This window comes from Leptopilina heterotoma, unplaced genomic scaffold, assembly GCF_015476425.1.
Source record: "Leptopilina heterotoma isolate Lh14 unplaced genomic scaffold, ASM1547642v1 Lhet_44, whole genome shotgun sequence".
Taxonomy (NCBI): Eukaryota; Metazoa; Arthropoda; class Insecta; order Hymenoptera; family Figitidae; genus Leptopilina; species Leptopilina heterotoma.
In genome coordinates, this window is record NW_025111084.1 from 3142903 (window position 1) to 3161857 (window position 18955).

The 18955-nt window shown below is 29.1% G+C and overlaps 1 protein-coding gene across 5 annotated transcripts in view; it reads right to left on the minus strand.

The window, feature by feature from the left end:
- The window catches only part of LOC122506926 (zinc finger protein 704), a 138684-nt gene that overhangs the window by 77198 nt on the left and 42531 nt on the right, over positions 1-18955 (minus strand). For 4 of the 5 annotated variants that reach the window (XM_043619356.1, XM_043619357.1, XM_043619354.1 and 1 more), the window contains 2 exons: positions 2557-2583; positions 978-1055 (listed from right to left, as the gene is read on the minus strand). In XM_043619356.1, coding sequence (XP_043475291.1) covers positions 978-1055; positions 2557-2583 — 105 coding nt within the window. The remainder of the gene's footprint in view (positions 1-977; positions 1056-2556; positions 2584-18955) is intronic. The other variant, XM_043619358.1, reaches the window with a different exon arrangement.

Genomic DNA, 18955 nt, shown 5'->3' on the forward strand with positions numbered 1-18955 from the left:
GTATAAAAACATTTTCAACTAAATAAATTTAGCATAAAATAGAGAAAAAGTAAAATTTTACTAAAACTATTTAATAAAAGTTAGTGAAACTGTTGACTAATTTAAATTACTAGACTTTTTACTAACTCCGATTTCTTTATATTAATTAAATAAATAAATTATTAATAATTAAATAAATTAGTTATTATTAATTTATTAATGAGTTATTAATAATAATTAATAATAATTTATTAATAAAAAATGTGTCAATAAAAATTATTTGCACCAAATAAATATTTTTTTCGATAATAGTAATATTGATTAATTTTTATCGAAATATTTTGATAAATAAGAAAATTAATTTCCAGATTGCAATAAATATTTCTTAATTCAAAATTATTTCCAAAAAACTGTAAATATTTGGAAAATTTAACCAAACACCATTTAAGTAAAAAATACTTATTTAAAAGTAGAAATACAAATTTCAATTTTCATTGAACTCAAAAAGGAAAAAAGCAGCAAGATTATTAACCAAAAAAAAAACCTTAAAACTGTACCAATAAAAGATAACCAAAAACCCAATTATGAATTTTTGATACAATTCTTTTTTCCATTCGACCTTATTTTCATTCTGACAATGAGTTCTCCTACACATTGTCTCCCACTTTTTTTTCCCACTCTATGTCAAAGAACAACCGTTTCATGTTTTCTGAGTCAATAGTGCGCTTCTATCTTAATGGATTCATTCATAGGGGATGAAATTACCCTCGAGAAATTCTAAAAATAGAATTAAATTCACTCTCCACATTATAATATTTCCAGTATATTGTCTGTGTTAGTTTGATGCCTGGATTTATTACTACGTGTATATATTTATAGATATAAAAATGGTTTTAAACAATTTTTTTTGTATAAAATTACTATATCCAAAAAAAAGAACCCAAAAAAGAAAAAAAAATAAAGTAAAGATAAATTTTGATCGAAAAAAATTTACGTACCTCTTAGTGCCATTTTTTGGCACATTATTTTTAAGAGGCTCTTCGCGCTCGATACAACATGTACAGCGTTTTTGTTTCCTGAAAAATCGCGTAAATGTCAGAGAATTTATTGTTTGGCCAAAAAATATTTTTAAATTTTGAATGATGCAAAACTTTGAATTTGATTTTTTAAGAAATAATATGACAAATTTTGAAAAACCTCAGACATTTGGACGTGCGCAACGAATTCATAATCTTTTTTTTCTCAACAACGAAATAACGAAAATTTAACAAAATTCTACAAATTTTACTAAATAATAAAAAAAAATTAATCTAAACTTTTAATAAATAAATATTAAAAGTAAAAAACAATAATAACAAATTAAGAACAAGAATGTTTAGAAATTGAATTCATTTATTTGGAAAAAATTTTTAAAAAAGTAAATTAAATATAATTGCTGTTATTATTATAATTATTTTTCACTTTTATTACTGTTATTTATTAAAAAAAAAACTGGAAAATGTTTAAAACCTTTGTTTAAAATTAAACGACTTTTTGAAATTTGATTGTGTTAATGAAATAGTGTTGGTGATATGTTTTTAATTGTTTTTCCTTCGAAGATCTCTCTTTTATCTGATGACCATCAAGATTATACTTTAAACTTACGTTTTTTCTTTTTCTCATGTAAAAATTAATAAAAAATAATTATTAAGACCTACGTTCGCCGTTTCTCCAACTGTTTCAGATTTCACTTGCTCATTATATATCCTTAAATTAACAAAAGTTCGCAATAATATTCGTTATTATTTATTAAACGTAAAAAAGTAAATGACCCACTAACAGTGAATTATATAATTTTTCCATCAATTAATAAATTAAAATTTAATTATGTATCAAATTAAAACTATTTAAATTCGAATATAAAATTAAAACTATTTAAATTTGAATATAAAATTAAAACTATTTAAATTCGAATATAAAATTAAATAAATAAGAATAAAAATAAAATAATTACGTATATAAAAATAAATATTAAATTACAAAAAAGAAAATGTGAATTTATATAAAAAGAATAAATTCAATTATAAATTTTAAATTAATTCAGTATCTAAAATAACGAACTTAAAAAAATTCATTAACATTTTTTGAATTCTACATTTATCATTTTTATTTTGAAAACATTTTGAAATTGAATAAAATTCTAGGTCATTTACCTTATATGTTTACGTTCAATATTTGACACTGTTGGAAAATTTACATCACTTTTTTTGTTCATTGAATTACGAAATTTACGTAACAATAATAATGGATTTTTTATTTTTTTAAAATTTATTTTCAATATTATGATTGAATTTATTTATTTCAAATAAAAAGAAAAAATTCAACTTGAATTACGAATAAAAAAAATTTTACTTAATCGCTTTATATCCGTAAAATAATTGTTTTAAAAATCAAATTATAAATTATTCCGGTATACAATAAATAATATTTTCAGGAAATAAACCGAAAAATTCCAAAATAAAATCAATGTTAAATTTTCCAACACGTACGTATGCAAAAAATATTTTTATTATAATTTTTGGAAATATTTTTATGTACCTTGTTCTTGTCATTGTCTCCTCGGGCCTGAAAAATAAATAAATTCAAATTAGTCGATAATTCGAAAAATTAGTGTTCATTTTTTTAATACTATATTTTTACTACTATATTTACTTTTTTATTATTTTATTTATTTCATTCTTTTTATTTTTTTATTTTATTAATTTCTTTATTTTATTTATTTTATTCCTTCATTTTTTTCAATCATTCGTATAGAAAATTAGTTACTTAATTTACCAGAGAAAAATAGTACAGAAGACTAAAAAAAGAATGCGACAAAAAAAAAATACAAAACAGATGCGATAAAAAGTAAAATGGCCAGAGATCATAAATTAAATGGGAGATATTGATTTTCACTGAAATCAAAATATTATAATTGGTTAAATTAAATGCCCATATGGAAGCGAAAGGTAATTCGAGCAGAAAAGAAAGGTAAAACAGGTATTCTGTTGGAGAGTGGATACAATTACGTTGTGAGAAGAGAGAGGGAGGGAGAGAAAGAAACACTGTGCGTTGCTCAATTTGCCGCCGCCAATTACCGTAAGGGCATATATGAGCAGGCAATTTGGCTCACCACGTTGCGTGTGTGTACAACTTTATGAGAATGGAAAAAAAATCCAAATTTTTACCCCCCATTTGCCACGCGATCAAATCACTTTAGCAAAAATTTATACATCGAACACTCCCAACACAATTTCCATTTCAATTTTCAGATTTGACCCATAAAAAAAATTCACACTTTGTCATCTATTCACCAAAAAGAAATTCCTTCTTTTTAAATTTTATTTAGTAAATTAAATTCAAAGAAAGAAAAATTATTATTTATTAAAAAAATAATTTTTTCCTACCTAATAAATAAAATGATTATTGAACTTTTTTTCCATTAAAGAAAAGGAGAAACTGTAAAAAAATGAGATATTAACCAAGAGTATAGAAATTTTCAGAATAATTTCCCCAGCAAGTAAAATAGAGTCATAAGTGTTGGATGCACATATTATTCTCTAATGTAGTGCTTGGGTGAGTCGTAAGCAATGGTTTGACGTCAAGTTGATACTGTAACGAGTTCCCTGTACGTAAGCAGGGGAAACTAATTAAACTCAACTCGTTCTATGCTCTCTAACCTCCCTCTTCTCAAAAACACATACACCATACACAAATACATTTTCCTCTCTTTCTCCTGATATTCTTTCACAAGCTGTTGAACTCAGCTACAAGTGTTTATTATAACGGAATCATGACGAGCGACCACAAATCAACACAGTATATAGAAAAAATGGGGGTTTAAAAAGCAAAACAATCGAGAAATATTTTCAATGTCACCCAATGCCCTTAAAAAAACTATTGACAAGAAAAAGAAAAAATATATATTACCCGAAAATACTAGTCTTCTTGATCCAATCTATCACTAGATTCAAGCGACAATCATCAACGTGATCAACGTATTCTTGTCATCACAACAATTTTAATTGAATTGTTAGCCAACATAACCTCTATTCATCAGAGAAACTGTCAATTACTGTAATTTCAATCTTACTTAATGTCTGCTTGACATAATATCAACTTATTAGCTTTATTACTTAACGATATTTCCACTTTTTCATCTTAGAATAATGTAATTTCAGTTTTTAATTAATATAATTTGTTTCCTTCGAGCTTCGAGACAAATTATGATTGTTTGTATTCACAAAGTTTACAAATTAGCACTACTACCTGAAGTTGGCAATTGACATAAGGGCTGCCACTATTTTTTTCCTTTTAACTAACTGGCGCGAAATTCAAATTTGAAAAAATCCAATTCAATTAAATTCTAAATTTGAGATTTATAATTCGACTTTTTATTTAACCTACAAATTTTTAAATTTGATAACATTACATTACTAAATAATCTAAATAAATAAAAGAATTTTTAATTCATTCATGTTCGTTGATAATCTTTTCCATCTTTTCCTTTCGTCCGGAACTCCGGGAGTTTAAATCGATTTTGGAAGTATCGATTCTTTCGAAGTATCGATTCGAAAATCGAATCGAAATCGGTTTCAAAGTTTCTAGGTTATGTTCACCATAACAAACTGTCAAATTGTTTTCGAAAATCTTTCGTATACTTTTCAATAACAATAAATCAATAAATAAAGTGAAACGGGAATAAAAACATCGGGAGAAATATATTCAAATTAGAATTCAAATCAAAGGGGCACGTAGTGTAAGTACTGTTAGTGGAATAACAAAAGAAACTTATAGATAAAATAAGAGAGAAATAGTGCAAAAAAATAAAATGATAGCAAAAAAGGAATGTGAAAATGGATTTGACGCTAATAAAACGGGATTGCGATTTGAAGTAAAACTACTGCGTATGTTTTGAGACTGTGGGTAACAGAGGATTTCTCCTTCCTTTGTGATTTCTCTCCCTCCAACTCATGTGGGGTAGGTCAAGCAAGGCCAGGTGCAGACTTGGTCGGGCCCCATGGACAGGTAACTAACCTGAGGCCAGACAGCAGCAAAGGACTAACATTATTTGAAAGCCCGAATATCTCTTTGTGTAGAGATTCTTGTTGCCAACTTAGGAACCAAAAAGAGTGTGTGTGTGTCCGAAGAACTCAAACCCGTATATTCAAAAAAAAAGGGTGGCTCTTTTTTTCTCTCTCAAAACATTCTTTTTTTCATCTCCTCTTGCACACACATACATTCTACCTTTGACTCACGAAAAAAAAACTTCACACCTATGCAATTTTTTTCCTTTTAAATTCCTCGTCTCAAAAATCATATTAGAGTCTTCTCTAATCAGGGTTGACAGAAAAATTTTATTTTCTTTTTCCTTGACTTTTTTTAAAATTAAATTCAACAAACTGTTGAATTGGTTCAAAATTGGTAAATACTGTGAAATAGAAAAAAAATTTACGAATTCGAAGCTTTGCTATTAATTAACATAAACAGAAATTCACTTTGCTATTTATTAATATAGAACTAATTTACGAATTCAAAACTATAAAAAAGAAGAAGAAAAAATTGCTAAATTTGTGTGAGGAGAAATTTTTCTTTTTTGCAAAGCACTTTAATGTTTCTTTTATTTCTAGCGTTTCGAGATAAAGAATATAAAGTTGGATGATGCTCCTTTTGGAAAGCAGAAGTGGAAAAGTGAAAAATACAAAATACTGTGTGATTCTCCGAAAATAAAAGATGGAACGAGAACCGAAACGTCGAGTTTTTAGGTCGTTGCTACGAGCTCCAGACATTGGGAGGCCGTTCCACCCTTGGCGAGTAGGCATTTCAAAGAGAGCGAGGGAGAGAAGACACGAGAGAAAGAGAGAGAGAGAGAGAGAAAAAAAGACTTGTATAGGATAGGAATCAGGGAGTGGGTTAGAGCTTTAGAGCCCCACCAAGAATTCAAGTTCTTTGACCAGGTAGAGTTTTTATTTTCTTCCCTATTTCTCTTTTTTTCAGGTATATCTTCGCAAGGCGAACTTTCCAAATTCATTTTTCGATAATCGACTAAGAAATTCGTATCCGTATGTTAAAAATGTCCAATTTTTCCTTATTTTTCTTTTTAATTCCCGCTGTACTAGCATTTACATAGTATTCGACTCCTGCTTTTTAAAAACTATTACAACCTGAAATAATCCAAAAATAATAAACAAGAAATTAAAGTAATAATTTGTTTTCGTTTTCCCGCAGTGAAAAGACGAAATAATTGCTTCCTTCGAGATGGGAAATTTTCAAAAGAGGATTATCAATTTGAGTACAACGAAGAAAATGGAAGGAACTTTGAAAGGTCAATTAAAGAGTTGATGAAAAATAATTTTTATCTCCTAACAATATTGTGGAATATGTTTTTCCTTTGAGAACTGTGAAATAACGATAGAGTCCGAAGAAGGGTGCCCTATGAAGAGAATTGACAAGGTGTGTGTGTGTTTGTGTATTAAATAGAGGAGGGAGGCCGAGGTCGACTGGGATTTAGTCGATTCACACGAGAAAGCTATGATTTTACAGGGAGATGCGTTCCATGGTAAAGGTGAGGACAGGTGTGCAGCGAGGGTGCGTTCACAGTCTACTGAGTCAGAGCAGTGAGCAATCGCAGGGACAGTCATCGAGCACAAACTTCCCTTCAGTTTTACCAAAACAAAAAAGAAACACTAAAAACAATTCTACACTTGTTACAGAAAGAAACACTCGACACTAAAATTACTCATTCCTGTTTTAAAAACCAATTATAATTTGCTTTAAAAAAGTTTATTTTAAAAACCAATTATATTTTGCTTATAATTCTGATTTATTACTTTAATTTAATTATTAAAAAAAAAATGTAATAAAATTCGTTGTAAGAATTCAATTATTTTCATAAATAATAAAATTTTTCACAGAATTTCAATTAAAACAATTCTAAAAATTCGTTGCAAGATTCAATTATTTTGATAAATAATAAAATTTTCCATAGGATTTCAATTATTTTTAATACAAATTTAATTCCTCAAAATTTTTTTGGAAAAATTCAATTATATTTCACAAATAATGAAATTCTTTACTGAAATAAAAATATTTTCAAAATCTATTTTTATACAATATTTCTCAAAAAAATCCAATTATTTTCATAAATAATCAAATTATTCATAGGATTTCAATTATTTTAAAAAAGAATTCAAAAAATTCGTTACAAGATTCAATTATTTTCATAAATAATAAAATTTTTCAAAGGATTTCAATTATTTTTAATATAAATTGTGACGTGGTAAAATTTGATATTTTACAATTCACAAGTATTTTTAATTATTATTGAATTCATTGAATAACCTTTATGATAAAAGCTTCCTTAAATCAAAAATTCCCAAACGATTCGAGATTCTGAAAATATTTATTTTATTAAATAATTTAGAATTAATTTGTTTGTTCCTTTTTATTCGTTTTATGTAATTTGCGAGCCAACTTTATGAAAATTGAAAATGGTGAAGACTTATTCTGGTGATTGGACAGTAATTTTTGGATAATTTGACCTAACCTAAATTTTGGATTCTCAATTTATATCTCTGACGTACCCAATTGTTTGGATTTTTCTTGGAATGCCAATTATTCTCAAGCTCTACTTCAAGTATCTAGAAAATAACACTGACTTAATTCCCTGGAGGAATATTCAAGAACATTCTACTTTTGGAAGGTTTCATTATATTTCAAACTTTATTTGAAACTCCTATTGCTACGTGAAGACAAGGCCCATATTACCTGTTTCTGTTCAAGATTTTATGTCAGTTTGGGACTGAAAGATCGTCATAGTCCAGCTTTTTATGCATAAGTGGTTATTAGTCTTTTTGAATTTCAACATTAATCTCTTGTTCAACAAATAATTCTATTGGAGGAGAAAAATAATGATCTAACATCGAGCGTCAAATTCTTTTGAAGAAATTCATCATTTTAGAAGAAATATTCCAAATAACATTTCAAGCTATTTATTCTGTCTATAATCAAGTTTCTACTTTTCAAATTTCGTTCTACTTTCAATTACCATCAAGATTCATCGGAAGATTCCTTTTTGAAATATCCACCAATCAGAAGACTGTATTATGATCGCGAATTATTGTATACTAGAGTAACTTTCATTTTTTTTGGTTGGCAACAAATCTCCATAGGGATAATAAACAATAGTAATTTTGTCATTCTTTTTCTGGGTTTCTTGATAGAAGGACGCTTTGTCTTGAAAAAGTTTTATCTTTGCTTAATTAATCTTTTAAATTTCAATAATAATTAAATAAAAATTAATTAATTTTGTTGGGCCATTCATTCGGAGATCTTGGTTTCATTTCTCGAGGAATATATTTCCGAGGAGGGAGTCGTTTGCCGTTTCGTGGGAATTTGTTGTCAACAATTTTTCAAAGTAAGATTTCTTGATGATTTGTAACGGTATTATTTAAAATTCTTCGTTTGATCTCCTACAGAGGAAAATTGGATATCAATGTTTGAATATTTTATTATCAATTAATCATAACCTCACTTTTTCAAATTTATTTTTTTTTGCTATTCAGAACTCGAATCATGAAAGGAAAAGAATCTTTTTCTTTCTAATTTTTCTTTTTTGTTAAGAATCGTTGTTAAAATTATTATGTTAAATTCAATTGATGTTTTGATTAATAAATTGTCATTATGGAAATTCATTTAATTTGTCTTTTCTTTCTTGAATGAATAATTGAAACTTGACATCGAGCCACCCCCTCTACTATTTTCCAAGTAATGGGACTGTAGTTAGCCCGGACACATTTTAGGAAGATTGAATTCGTGATTTATATTATTATTGTGAGATTAGTGTGGGATTGTCGATACTTAGCTTGGTAGCCGTCGTGTATCGCCAATCAAATTATCTTGAGAATATTGTTTATGTTTATTTTTTTTGTATTTATTGATCGACACTTAGCCTGGTGGCCTCGTGTGCCGATAATAAATAAATTCAATTTAAATAATTGCCGGTAATTAGCCTGGTGGCCTTCGTTTATTCGGAATTATTTAGAAATCTGTTTTGTCCCTTTTGTGAATTTTGTTGAGTGTCCTTTTAGGACTGGCGCCCACCCTTTTGCATCACATTTAATCGTTCCTAAGTAACCTTAAATTTTATTAATTTTTGCTAAATTTATTTTGTTTGAATTTTGGAAAGTAAATCATTGTTGAGTAAAATATTGAGGTTACAATTTGGCGCCCAACGTGGGGGCATAGCCAATTAAAATATATTAATAAAATATTTCATTCAAAAAGAAAAGACTTTAATTTTGTGAAATTGAGGTTATGTAATTCTTTGTTTATTTTGACAGCTCAAGGAATTAAAATTTGAATTTCAAGAAATGACTATTCATAAATAAAAATTTATTTGAATAATAAATTAATATTATTCAAGAAGCTAAATTGAATTAATAATATAATTAATTGATTATATTAATTTGACAATTCGAATATTTTTTTTTTTAACTGACTGTTTGTCCTTATCCTTATTGCTCCTTCTTTTGAAACAAAATTTCATATTATTTTAGAAATCTCGATATATTTTCTAAAGTAAATTTGTTTCAGGGGAATTTATTTAAATTATCATTTTCGATTTTATTTGGCTGAGATTTGTTAAATTTATTTAACAATGGCTTCAAACGATCCTCACGCGTGGATCTATGATTTAAACAATTATCAACTTGGCGATGAGTTGAGGGATAGAGGCTTGACTGCTGTCGGAGCCATTACTGCAAAACGAAATCGACTTTTAAAATTTTTGCAACGACAAGATTTGTTATCTCCAAATTTAGGACAAAATTTAAATCAGTCAGAAAATCATGACGGACATGATTTAGAAAGTATTAGGACTCTTGATTCTTGGGGAAATTTTTCGAATTCCGAACGACCAAATAATTCTGACATTAATAGGTTAGAAAATAACGAAAATTCTTCTCAATTGATTTCATTAAATGAAGATTCGAATGAAATTCGTTCCCCGACTAACATCAATCAAAATAGGAATCCTCAAAGATTAATTGTTCGTGAGGATGTAAATTATAGATCTGAAATTTTCTACCCTAGAGATGATTCTTTTCATTCGAGTCATTTTGGAAATAGAAATTATGAGAATTTAGTTCCACCAAATCTAACTCCAAATAATGTTGGAAATTCGATTTCTAGAAATTATTTTATCGAAAATGAAAATAGACGTAGAGTAACATTTCGTCCTTCAGATGAAATTTCAGAACCTCTTCAATCTAGACAAGACATTGTAGGGAATAATATAATTTCTACATCCGAAAATAATGCTCCCAAAAACAATTCCGATTTTAATCAATATCAGGAAAATCGTGACAGGACAAATTCTAAATCAAATGATTCTTTAGAGAAAAATGATTATCAGGATAGAAATGAATATAGAGAGAAAAGTAATTATCAAAATAGAAACGATTCTTTAGAGAAAAATGATTATCAGGATAGAAACGAATTTAGAGAGAAAAGTACTTATCAGGATAGAAACGAATTTAGAGAGAAAAGTAATTATCAGGATAGAAACGAATTTAGAGAGAAAAGTAATTATCAGGATAAAAATGAATTTAGAGAGAAAAGTAATTATCAGGATAAAAATGAATCTAGAGAGAAAAGTAATTTTCAGGAAAGAAATAATTATTGGGATAGGAATGATTCTCGATATAGAGAAAGAATTGTTGATGAATCTCGTTATGATTCAAGATTTGACAATTCTAGGTATGACAATCAAAGATTCGATAATTCAAAATATGATGATTCTAGATTTGATGATTCTAGATATAATAATTCAAAATTTGATAATAACAGGACAGATAGACTTCAAAAAGATTCAAAGTATAATATTCCTCGCAATGAATATTATGAACCGAGACAAAAATTACGAAATTCTTTTGATAGCGATAATGATTCTGATTTGAATTATGAATATAATTCTCGTGGACAAGGTTTCTCAAACGGTTATAGAGGTTATCATAATTCAGCCACTAAAACACTCGAAATCATGCAAAAATGGGGTTTGAAATTTTCAGGCTCTAGATCTGAAGATCCAGAGGCATTTATCACTAAAATAGAAGATGGAAGAGATATTTTCCGCGTAGATGATTATACTTTAATTAAAGTAATACCTTTTCTTCTCACGGGAATAGCTTCCAAATGGTTTTATGGAATGCGGAATAATTGGAGAAATTTTATTGATTTCTCAAGAGCATTTAGATCACGTTTTGGGGATATAGATTTTCAGTTTGAATTGCGTCAAGAAATCTATAAGAGGACTCAAGGTGAATTTGAACGTGTTGCTGATTTCTTTACATGTATGATATCTTATTTCGATCGTGTCGAACCGCGTTTATCGGAAAATGAAGAAATTAGTTTTGTTCATAGGAACCTTCTGCCTAGATTTCAATTAGTCATCCCGAGACATTCTATTGTCAGCATCGCTCAATTCGAACAAATGGCTATTTCAATCGAGAAAAGTCATTTTGTTAGTAAATCGTATAAACCTCCACCATTACCTGAGAGATCTCTATTACCTGATCTTGCGTATAGAGAACCCCCTCGTAATAGAAATAAAGGACAAAGGGAATTAGTTCATCTTTTGGATGAAGTCAATCTCGAAAATTATTCGAACTCTGATCAATTAGTAGATTTTGTTCTTTCTATTAAAGAAAATGATAAACCGAAAAATCTTCAAAATTCTCAGTCAAACTCGAAAAACAATAAATCTAAAAATCAAAATAATCCAAAAAGTACTGAAAAAGTTCAATCGTCGAACAATCCTTTCATTAACGTCGAGGAGAAAAAGGAATCTCGAAAACTAATTTGTTGGAATTGTGATGAGCCCGGTCATAGATTTGATGAATGTGATAAAACTAGGGGAAAGTTTTGCTTTCGTTGTGGAAAGAAAGATGTAATTCGTACAGAATGTCCTAAGTGTAAGGAAAACTAGAATTAGAGTCGTCTGATTGGGCGAATACGTCTCTAGATAATGTTGTAAAGCCCTCGATTAATAAACTTCCTGTAATTAAAAAGCGAAACAAATGTCGAAAATTGGTAGCTCTCAAATTAATCGAAATTTTGTATTTAGACTCATCCTCTGATTTGTCCGAATTTAATGGAGCATATATGCCTAAAGATTTCGATTTTACAATTTTCTGTGAAAATGGAAGATATTTCTTAAATGAAAATGAATTAGATAAAATTATTGATTGTGACTTTATTAGAATTAAATCAGAAAACGAGAATTTCAATTCTTTCGTAAATTCTTCCTCTAAAAATGAAAATAATTTAATTGATTTTTCCGAGAAATCTGAATTATCAAATCAAACTAAATTAGAAATTAATACTGATGTGGATTCTCAATCGAAAACTCTTCTTGACGATGATATTAAATTTGATGAAAGTAAAAATACGGAAAATAAAAAAATCAATAAATCTAATCTTTTCAATGTTTCTGATGTCTCGTATGTTCCCGAATGTATGTATGGTTCAGAACCCTTAATGTATGTTAATATTCATATCCTTGGGAATAAAGTGAAAGCATTAGTGGACAGTGGTGCTACTAGATCGTTTATAGGACAAAAGGGACTTGAATTAGCTAGTAAATTGGGACTAAAAGTTGAAGAAAGTTTTGGATTAGTACAAATCGCGGATAGTTCAGTTCAAACTGTTTCTGAAGAAATAGTTATTCCAATGGAACTTGGAGTAAAGGCCAGATTAATGAAAGTTAGGGTTCTCAATTCCTTACCTGTAGATTTTGTTATTGGTTTGGATTTTCTTAAAGTATTTGGAGTCTCGATAGATTATGAAAATAGAAAATGGATGTATAATTCAAATCCTTTTAAGACATTCGATTTCATTCTTGAAAATTCAAAACCTGAGGTGTGTTGTGGTTTAAGTGAGTTAACACCTGAACAAGTCAAAATTCTTGAACAATTTATTAAAGATGAAGTTCCTCATTGTGAAGAAAAACCCGGCTTAACTAATCTTACAGAACATTACATAAATGTAGATGGTCATCCGCCAATTAAGCAGCGATTCTATTCAGTTTCACCTAAAGTATTACAACTCATGTTTCTAGAAATAGATCAAATGTTATTAGATGATATTATAGAGCTCTCGAATAGTGGATGGTCCAGTCCCATTGTTATGATTAAGAAGCCCGATGGAACTTATCGCTTTTGTTTGGATTTTAGAAAATTAAATGCTATCACCAAAAAGGATGCTTATCCTCTTCCAAAAATAAATATGATTCTTGATAAGTTAAATAAGGCTAAATTTATATCCAAAATTGATATTCATAAAGGTTTCTTGAATGTTCCTCTCGAAATAAGTAGTAGGGAAAAGACCGCTTTTTCAGTTCCTGGAAAAGGACATTTCCAATTTAAGAGAATGCCGTTTGGCTTAACAAATGCGCCTGCAACATTCCAACGGATGATGGAAACCTTAATTCGACCAGAAATGGAACCTCATGCTTTTGTATATATGGATGACGTAATTATAATTTCTGAAACTTTTGAGGATCACTTGGTTTGGCTAGGGAAAGTATTGAAAGAAATCAAAAATGCTAACTTGAGATTGAATGCAAGTAAATGTGAATTTTGTTGTTCTCAAGTTAAATATCTTGGTTATATTGTCAATGAAAATGGTCTTGGTGTCGATCCTGACAAGGTTTCTTCAATTCTAGAATACCCCACTCCAAGCAATGTTAAGGAAATCAGGAGATTTCTTGGCATGGCTTCCTGGTATAGGAGATTTATTCCAAATTTTTCTGTTATTGCAGCCCCTTTAAATTTATTGCTTAAGAAATCTCAAAAATGGATTTGGTCTGAGTCTCAAAATTCAGCTTTTGCTAAAATTAGAGATTGTTTAGTTAATGCACCAATTATATCATGCCCGGATTTTAATTATCCCTTCGAAGTACATACGGATGCCAGTACTTCAGGCTTAGGTGCTGTTCTCATACAAAGGATTGATGATAAGGAAAAAGTAATTGCATATGGTAGTCGTTCTCTTCTAAATGCTGAAAAGAATTATACTACTACAGAATTGGAATGTTTGGCAATAATTTGGGCAGTTAAAAAGTATAGGGAATATCTCGAGGGTTATCACTTCACGGTGGTTACAGATCATGCTAGCCTAAAATGGTTACAGAATCTCAAGAATCCCACCGGAAGATTGGCTCGTTGGTCTTTGTCGTTAATGGAATATGATTTTGAAATAGTTCATAGGAAAGGTAAATTTCATTGTGTACCCGATGCTCTTTCTAGAATTTATGAAGTCCCTAAAGAGAGAATAAATTTAGTCAAGAATCCGAACGATTCATGGTATATTCGTCGCTTTATTTCTGTAAAAAATTATCCGGAAAGATATCCAAATTGGATTATCATAAATGAAAAGTTGTATCATTATAAACCAAATCAGATTATATCAGCTTTAGTAAGTGATTTGAACGCTTGGAAGTTAGTTCCAAATGATGATGAGCGGAATTCTATTTTTGTCGAATGTCATGATTCTGTACAGTCTGGTCATTTAGGTGTCGAGAAAACATTTAAAAGGATATCTTTATATTATTATTGGCCTGGATGTTTTCAAGATGTACAAAATTATATAAAGAAGTGTGAAATATGTCAAATGTGTAAGGTTGATCAAAAAGCTCCACCTGGTCTTATGGGTCATAGGGTGATTGATGAACCATGGGTTGTAGTAGCTGCGGATGTTATGGGCCCTTTTCCTCGTAGTAAATCTGGGTATCTTTATATATTAATTTTTCAGGATTTATTTACAAAATGGGTAGAATGTATTCCACTTCGCGTAGCTAATGGTAAAAAGGTTAAAGAATCCTTCCAAGAACTTATTATTAATAGATGGGGAACTCCTCAAGTTCTTCATACGGATAACGGAACCGAATTTATCAATAATATTATGGAAACTTTAACAAAGGAATTCGGAATTGTTCATACTACATCACCTCCGTATCATCCTCAATCCAACCCTGTGGAACGTGTAAATAGAATTTTCAAAACTATGGTTGTTTCATATATAGGAAAAGACCACAGATTATGGGATGAACATCTATCAGACTTTAGATTCGCTTACAATAGTTCTCATCACTCGTCCTTAAAAACTAGTCCTGCTTTCCTCAACTTCGGTCGAGACCCCAAACCTATAAATTGTCTAAACAAATCAAAGGGAAATATTGATTTAAATGTAGAGGAATCTTCAATAGAATCATGGGAAAATAGAATGAAAAAGATCGAAAATTTAAAAGATTGGATAATTAAAAATTTAGATGAATCTTTCGCTAAACAATCAAAATATTTCAATAATAAGAGACGTGAATTTAAGTATAAAATTGGTGATTTGGTTCTTACTCGTAATCGTGAATTATCTTCAAAAGTAAAACATGTCTCAGCCAAACTAAATCCTAAATATATTGGTCCATATAAAGTCTTAAGAGTCCTTTCTCCTACTGTTTACCTAATCTCCAATTTCGATGAAACTAAAAATTTCAAATCACATGTTCAAGACCTAAAACCCTATATTTGCTAATAATTTTTTTTTGTGATTTATTTGTTTTAGAATAAAAATTGACCAAATTGCGGAAAATGCATAAATTACCGCCAATTCTCGAACTAATAAAATTAGAGGACTATTCTGACTCCTCTAATGATTCTGATTCTTCTTCGGATTCTACCGATTCTTTTCCTGTCGGTCCTGCCGAAACACTCGATCAGATTAATGAAACTGCTTCTACTGGAATATCTGTTCCCATCGAGACACCCGCTACCGTTAATACACTTGTCGACATCGAGAAACGAATTGAAACACTCAATTTAACTAAAAGTCAGGATAGAGCCGAGATATCTGCTCATGACGAGACATCTGATTCTGACGTTTTACCCGACTTAGACGAATCAAGCTCCACTAATTCTTCATGTATCGGTTATGATTGTCGGGCTCCTTCTCTTTCTCCTTCCTCTGACTCCGACTCCGATGATCTTTCCGAGGAGATCGATCTTGACATCGAGAAGCCTGCAATAATCATGATCTATCCGCCACCTCCTAATTATCAAAAATTACCAATAGAAAATCCAATTCTTGCTGCTAATTTCGTTTACCCTAACCGACAGCCTTCTCTAAATAATCAACCCCCACAAATTCCTTCACTCCTTTCTCTTAACATCGAAAGACCTGCTACCGTGACTGACGAGATGTTATTTTGGTATAAAAAAAATGGATGGAATGGATGTTGGCGTTGTATGGCATCTGACCATTTCATTATAGATTGTCCGGAACCAATCTATTTTCCCATCTGTTTTAATTGTGGCTTGAAATATTACACTGTTGCTGACTGTCCGATTTGCTCAGAGGACTATCATAAATATGGTCCTTATACCAGCCGCTATTTATCTACTCGCCAAAAGAGACAAGATTCAGGAAACTAATTAAGATTCTTCGCGTTTCAAAGATGTTTAAAATTTTTTTTTCTTTTATTGATATTATTATTAATATTAAAAAATGTTTTAATTTCGTTTATTTCATTTAATAAAGGAATTCTTTATTTTTTTTTTTTATTCATTTGACATTTTAAAATCTGTTTTAGTTCTTAAAAAAAAAAAAAAAAAAAAAAAAAAAAAAAAAATTTATGTTTAGTTCTTAAATACTCGAAATGTCAATATCACTTACTATTTTTTTTATTCTTATCTTGAATAAAGAATTTACTAATTTTCTAGTTTGTTAAATAATGTTGATTTACCCTTCTTATTAAAAATAAAATAAGTAATTGATTTTGTAAATTTAATGGATTTGATTTGGTTATGAGATCTTGAGATTGATATTTTTTTTATGTCACAATAACCAATTATTTCAATTTATTATTTTGTTGATTTACCTTTTTCTAATGATGGAATTTCGAATCGTTGAGTTTTGATTAATGCTTTTTGAATCTTATTGAAATCTTTATTTGTAAAATAAAATTAAAAAAAAAAAAAAAAAAAAAAAAAAAAAAAAATATGTTCAAATTATATTGATGATAATTAGATTCATTGATTAAAAATTTTTTTTGAGACCTTGAAGGTCTATTTAAAAAGGGGAGAGTTGTGACGTGGTAAAATTTGATATTTTACAATTCACAAGTATTTTTAATTATTATTGAATTCATTGAATAACCTTTATGATAAAAGCTTCCTTAAATCAAAAATTCCCAAACGATTCGAGATTCTGAAAATATTTATTTTATTAAATAATTTAGAATTAATTTGTTTGTTCCTTTTTATTCGTTTTATGTAATTTGCGAGCCAACTTTATGAAAATTGAAAATGGTGAAGACTTATTCTGGTGATTGGACAGTAATTTTTGGATAATTTGACCTAACCTAAATTTTGGATTCTCAATTTATATCTCTGACGTACCCAATTGTTTGGATTTTTCTTGGAATGCCAATTATTCTCAAGCTCTACTTCAAGTATCTAGAAAATAACACTGACTTAATTCCCTGGAGGAATATTCAAGAACATTCTACTTTTGGAAGGTTTCATTATATTTCAAACTTTATTTGAAACTCCTATTGCTACGTGAAGACAAGGCCCATATTACCTGTTTCTGTTCAAGATTTTATGTCAGTTTGGGACTGAAAGATCGTCATAGTCCAGCTTTTTATGCATAAGTGGTTATTAGTCTTTTTGAATTTCAACATTAATCTCTTGTTCAACAAATAATTCTATTGGAGGAGAAAAATAATGATCTAACATCGAGCGTCAAATTCTTTTGAAGAAATTCATCATTTTAGAAGAAATATTCCAAATAACATTTCAAGCTATTTATTCTGTCTATAATCAAGTTTCTACTTTTCAAATTTCGTTCTACTTTCAATTACCATCAAGATTCATCGGAAGATTCCTTTTTGAAATATCCACCAATCAGAAGACTGTATTATGATCGCGAATTATTGTATACTAGAGTAACTTTCATTTTTTTTGGTTGGCAACAAATCTCCATAGGGATAATAAACAATAGTAATTTTGTCATTCTTTTTCTGGGTTTCTTGATAGAAGGACGCTTTGTCTTGAAAAAGTTTTATCTTTGCTTAATTAATCTTTTAAATTTCAATAATAATTAAATAAAAATTAATTAATTTTGTTGGGCCATTCATTCGGAGATCTTGGTTTCATTTCTCGAGGAATATATTTCCGAGGAGGGAGTCGTTTGCCGTTTCGTGGGAATTTGTTGTCAACAATTTTTCAAAGTAAGATTTCTTGATGATTTGTAACGGTATTATTTAAAATTCTTCGTTTGATCTCCTACAGAGGAAAATTGGATATCAATGTTTGAATATTTTATTATCAATTAATCATAACCTCACTTTTTCAAATTTATTTTTTTTTGCTATTCAGAACTCGAATCATGAAAGGAAAAGAATCTTTTTCTTTCTAATTTTTCTTTTTTGTTAAGAATCGTTGTTAAAATTATTATGTTAAATTCAATTGATGTTTTGATTAATAAATTGTCATTATGGAAATTCATTTAATTTGTCTTTTCTTTCTTGAATGAATAATTGAAACTTGACATCGAGCCACCCCCTCTACTATTTTCCAAGTAATGGGACTGTAGTTAGCCCGGACACATTTTAGGAAGATTGAATTCGTGATTTATATTATTATTGTGAGATTAGTGTGGGATTGTCGATACTTAGCTTGGTAGCCGTCGTGTATCGCCAATCAAATTATCTTGAGAATATTGTTTATGTTTATTTTTTTTGTATTTATTGATCGACACTTAGCCTGGTGGCCTCGTGTGCCGATAATAAATAAATTCAATTTAAATAATTGCCGGTAATTAGCCTGGTGGCCTTCGTTTATTCGGAATTATTTAGAAATCTGTTTTGTCCCTTTTGTGAATTTTGTTGAGTGTCCTTTTAGGA